At 35.7% G+C, this 5,151-nt stretch overlaps 2 protein-coding genes across 2 annotated transcripts; one reads left to right on the forward strand and one right to left on the reverse strand.

Annotated features, from left to right (window-relative positions):
• Positions 1-1,613: 1,613 nt before the first annotated feature.
• On the forward strand, positions 1,614-2,691 carry LOC133333788 (uncharacterized). The gene is made up of 3 exons (XM_061542078.1): positions 1,614-1,742; positions 1,826-1,917; positions 1,986-2,691. The coding sequence occupies exon 3, from the start codon at positions 1,993-1,995 to the stop codon at positions 2,689-2,691; it is 699 nt and encodes a 232-aa protein (XP_061398062.1). The 5' UTR covers positions 1,614-1,742; positions 1,826-1,917; positions 1,986-1,992.
• Positions 2,692-2,900: 209 nt separating this feature from the next.
• On the reverse strand, positions 2,901-4,537 carry LOC133333787 (uncharacterized). Its single transcript, XM_061542077.1, has 2 exons — positions 3,786-4,537; positions 2,901-3,713 (listed from the first exon to the last, which is right to left on the reverse strand). Exons 1-2 carry the CDS (start codon positions 4,284-4,286, stop codon positions 2,901-2,903), a joined length of 1,314 nt encoding a protein of 437 aa, XP_061398061.1. The 5' UTR covers positions 4,287-4,537.
• Positions 4,538-5,151: the final 614 nt, after the last annotated feature.

The following is a 5,151-nucleotide window of genomic DNA, read 5'->3' on the forward strand; positions in this document are numbered from 1 at the left end:
TCTAAAAACACGTTTCTCCTCTCTCCTTTTCTGCCGATAATTCTCCATCACGTTACGTGTTGCTACTGTCTGCAGGGTTGCCCTATACGATGCGTTTTTCACATCAGTAGCGACACTCCTGATCGTACCATGGTGGCTTTTGGTACCCAAGTGTTGCTTTTGCTGCAGTTTGTAGGGAGTGGGCAATTCTATGCCATTGTGCTTCCATACTATTATCGGGACAAGAAGTGATTTCTTCAAGCAGGTGTGTAAGTTGAGCGGAGTAGGCCTCGGCTATCTGTTGTGTTTGCAGCTTTTCGACGTCGAGTTTCCGTGTTGTGTTAGATCGCACCTTTGCTGCTACATTAAGACGGGTTCGCGTACCTTGGCTCCCACAAGGTAATGGTCCGAATCGATATTCGCTCCTCGTATCGATCGAACGTCTAAAACACTGGACGAATGCCTTCCGTCTATCACAACAAGATCAAATATGCCTTTGGGGTGCTCATATTTATCTTCGGTCGGAGAATGGGCGCAAATGAGACTGATGTAGAAGAACTTCGCTTTTATACGGATTATAACAATTCGCTCATCTACTGGAGTGAATCTGGAGACGAGGTCTTTTATTCTCCTGGTTAGCCATAAAGGACCCATAAAACGCGTGGACTTGTTAAAGAATATTTTTAAAGGACGAATAAAAGGCGTGGACTTGTTAAAGAATATTTTTTAAAGGCGTGGATTTCGTAAAGAATATTTTTTAAAGTCGTGGATTTCTTAAAGAATATTTTTCCCAAGCCTATTAGTGAAGTCTTTTTTACCAACTGCCCAGCTGGAACTATAACTGTTAGAATGAGAATTCAATCATGTTCATTGCAACAGGTTGTTTTTGTTTCGATTTGATTTTCATTCCAATTGGTAGTTAGTTTTCGTGTGCCTCTATAATTGTTCAGTTTATTTGCGCGAAAGTCTCCGCAGAATTGTGAAACAAAATGGAAATTATTATGAAAACAATTTAATCAATAAGTGTATTAAATAAATTAATTAATTAATTATATACACAAAAAATGCGTTAATGTTGTTGTAGTTAAAATAAAATAGCTATCAAAGTTGCAAAACAAAAATGCTAAAGCCTTCTTTGTTTGTGAAACATGTTATTGTACAAATTGCAAGAGAATTACAACAACCAGCTACTTACTGATATTCGTGCAGGCTCTTTGGCAAAAAAATGGCGACTGAGTGCATTGAATGGTAGAATGAGAACCCCGTGCATGTTATCGTTCACTAATCCACAAAATAGTAGGATAGAGGCATAGTTGGGCAGACGTACACACCAGCGTTGATGCGTTCTCTTAACATTTTTTGATGTTAAAACAAAAATAAACCTTAATAACAATTTTTCCGGAATTTTTGAATAAATTTATTTTTTGAACTTCCTAAGATGTTATTTATGTTTTAAAAATATTAAATTAATTAAATTCCGTAGAATTATTTATGTTTTTATTTTCCCTTAACAATTTTTTAAGAGAAATTTTGCCCATCATTGATAGAGGTGACAGCTAGACACGTTTTCTCTTTTGGACAGTCATTTTTGATGATTTTCTCTCAATTACGCTCTCACACACTTAAGGCGGGATCACATGATTGCCGCAATGCGCCAATTATTGGTGCATTTTATATGCCAATCGTGTGATTGCACAATTTATTGTCCAATGCGACAATCAAAAATAAATTGTGCTGATTTGCGGCAATCAAATACAACTCTGGTACGACAATCGTGTGAACTGTTAATAGACAACCTTGCGCAAATTTAAAGTTGAAAAATGCGTCAATATTTATTGTTTTCTAGTGCGTCAATCAAAGAAGACAATACGCGTCAATAACCTGATTTTTTTTAAATAATATTTTTTCTTGTGTTTGTACCGTCAACATTTCTTTGTCGTAAGTAAAGTAAAGTTAATTTAAATTGTTGTATTTGCTATAATTATGTTCATATTATGTATTTGCAGCTTTAATATGGAATTCGGTGATTGCATTGTATACGAAAATTCAGCTGAGCTTGAGTTCTTTTCCCCCGATCAGCAACCAGAAACACCTGTGCCGAAAAAAAGAAAAAAACCAAGTGTAATTTGTTCCTGGACCTACACTGCAATACAGGAGCTGATACAAGCTGTGGAACAGCATCCATGTGTTTGGCAGTATTCATCCACCGAGTACAAAGATAGGAATAAACGGGAGCAGGCATGGCGGGAAATTGAAAAAATGTGTACAGGGCACACGGTGGAAGACTGCAAGGCCAAATGGTGCAACATTAAAACGGCCTTTCAAAATGTAAAAAAAAAACTAAAATCAAAATCTGGTCAGGGAGCCGAAAATACCATACCACATTGGCCGCATTGGTCTGCAATGCAATTTTACAACGACCACTCTGTGTCAAAAATGTCAAGTACAGTGTCAACATTAGATTTGGATGACTCTGGAAGTACTTCACAACATGCCGCTGCTGAGATTGTAAAGGTAGACAAAAGTGACATTTTGCAGCGTGCAGTTAAGTGTTTAGATGCGGAGGAAGATAATTGGCACGCGATTGGGATGTATTTGGCATCACAAATGCGAGAAATTGCCAAGAAAAACAAGAAGGCTGCGAACAAACTGCATTTCCAGCTTGTCAAAGTCGTAATGGATGCAGCTTTGGAAGCTGAAGAAGATGATTAAGCCTTGATAAATTTTTTGCGTTATATTTCATTTTTTAAATTGAATTTTTATAGTATGTATATGTAAGTTTTTGTTTTGTTATTTTGTTTGCAATATTGAAGTACCTTCCTAGTCCGTATTTTTTTAGATACTAAAAATGAATTAAATAAAACTAGTAAATTTTCTGATTTTAAATTAAAGTTTAAATTTTATTTGATATATAAAATTATTTATATATTTTTATATTGCCAGCTCAATTCTCCAATAGGAGACATGAAATACTTTTCCATTTCATCCCGAACAGCCTTTGCTTCACTTGTTATATAAGAACTTGGAACATTTTCTGTTCCACTCACAGCATCTAGTGGGAAGTCATTTCGCCATGTACCAGGAATTAAAGCACCGTCCTCATCGTAGCGATCAACAAGCAACGACGTTGTATAATTTAAATTTTTTTTTAACAAAAAATTGTGTAATGCACAGCAAGCTAGAGTTGTAGAGGTTGTTTTCTCTGCATTAAGCTTGGAAGGGCGTGAAAAAATTTGAAATCGCTTGACCATTATGCCAAATGCATTTTCTACAACACGTCGTGCTCTCGATAGCCTGTAGTTAAATATTCTCTGCCCTGCAGATAAACTTTTACCAGGATATGGCTTCAGCAAATGTTTCTGCATGCGGAAAGCATCATCCGCAACCAAAACAAATGGAACATTTGCTTGACGACCTGGCAATGGTTTTGGAAGTGGCAAATTTAGCTCATTATTGTTTAAAGCACGTTGAAAAGTACAGTCTCCAAAGACTCCACCATCCGACACACGACCATTGCAGCCAACATCAACGTATAAAAAGTTGTATTCGGCATCAACAACTGCCATTAGCACTATACTATGTGTACCTTTATAGTTATAGAAGGTGCTTCCTGAATTAGGTGGTGCTATAATTTGCACATGTTTGCCGTCAACCGCCCCTATGCAGTTCGGGAAGTTCCATAGTTTGTTAAATTTGAAAGCAACGACATTCCATTCTTCCTGCGTGGATGGTATCTACATACATATCAAAAGAAATAATAAGTCAATTAAAAAGCATAAATATGTGTGTATTTAGATTTTTCATACCTTTATGTATGCACCTTTTAACGCTTTATAAATAGCATCACAAACAATTGGTACGAAAAGTGATATGGTATTTGGGGCAACACGGAAGAAGACCGAAAGACTTTTATAACTGTCACCAGATGCAAGAAATCGAAGTGTCACAGCTAAGCGTATTTGTTCGGGAATAGCCTTTCGCATGTTTGTGTCTTGTTTTTTAATATATGGTGACACTAGTTGCAACAATTCGATAAACGTTTCGTCATCCATCCGGATAAAATTTTTAAACAAAAACTTTTGGTTTTCGATTTCCCGGAATTCCATTAATGTTTTGTCATATGCACCATCAGTGCTTCTTTTTGTGAGCCACTCTCTGACCCACGTACTTCTATTTACTTTTTTTTTCTTTTCTTTCCTTTCATTTTTCTCATCGTCAAATGCACACACCATAATTATAGCTGCTGCAATTTTCTTTTTTTTTAAAGAACACATCTTAATAAAACAAATTTTTAAATGCTTTAACATTTTTAATAAACAAACTTTGACACATAGCAGCTGCTTCTGATATTTGCCGTGTAGTAGAACAATCGTGTGACTGAAGTTGGACAATAATTGTCACTTGATGGTTTTGAGACAATATGCGGCAATCAAATTTATGAAAAGTTGGACAATCATGTGACCGCAGAGAATTTGATTGTGACAATTTATTTATTGTAGTAAAACTTTGGACAATAAAAATTGGTTTAAATTGGCGCATTGCGACAATCATGTGATCCCACCTTTACGCTTAATTTAGTTTTGTTCAACTCTGCTCTCGTTGAACAGTTTTTTTGTTTTTCTTTCAAATTGGAGTTAGAGAATTGCAAGAGAATTTCAACAAACCAGCCATTTTGGCTCTCTTTTCCCTCACTTACTGATATTCGTACAGGCTCTTTGGCAAAAAATGGCTACTGAGTGTATTGCATGTTGAATGAGAACCCCGTGCATGCTCTCATTGGACAGTTTTATTCTTCTTTCCAATTGGAGTTAGTTTTCGTTTGACTTAAGATATCGTCGGTTTATTTTCGTGAAAGGCTCCGTGGAATTGTGAAATAAAATGCAATGAATTGTGTAAAATAATTAAAAAAATAAATATATTTCATAAGCTAGTAAATTCTATATAAAATAAATGTGTATTAATTGTGTTTTTTTTTTTTTTTTTTTTTGCAAGCCTTCATAATTTTGACCAAAAACATGTATTTGTCTTTTCGTGTAAAAGTCGATGGCCACCAAAAATATTTGTTTTTGTTTTACCAACCGCTGACGGACTACAGAGAGAATAGTGGCAGTGAGAGTGCAAATGTGTAAATGACAAAGAGATGTGGTGAAAACCAATTGCGGACAACAAGAA

This window comes from Musca vetustissima, unplaced genomic scaffold, assembly GCF_032173495.1.
Source record: "Musca vetustissima isolate MV318-11 ecotype Yass unplaced genomic scaffold, APGP_CSIRO_Mvet_v1 utg117510, whole genome shotgun sequence".
Lineage (NCBI taxonomy): Eukaryota > Metazoa > Arthropoda > Insecta > Diptera > Muscidae > Musca > Musca vetustissima.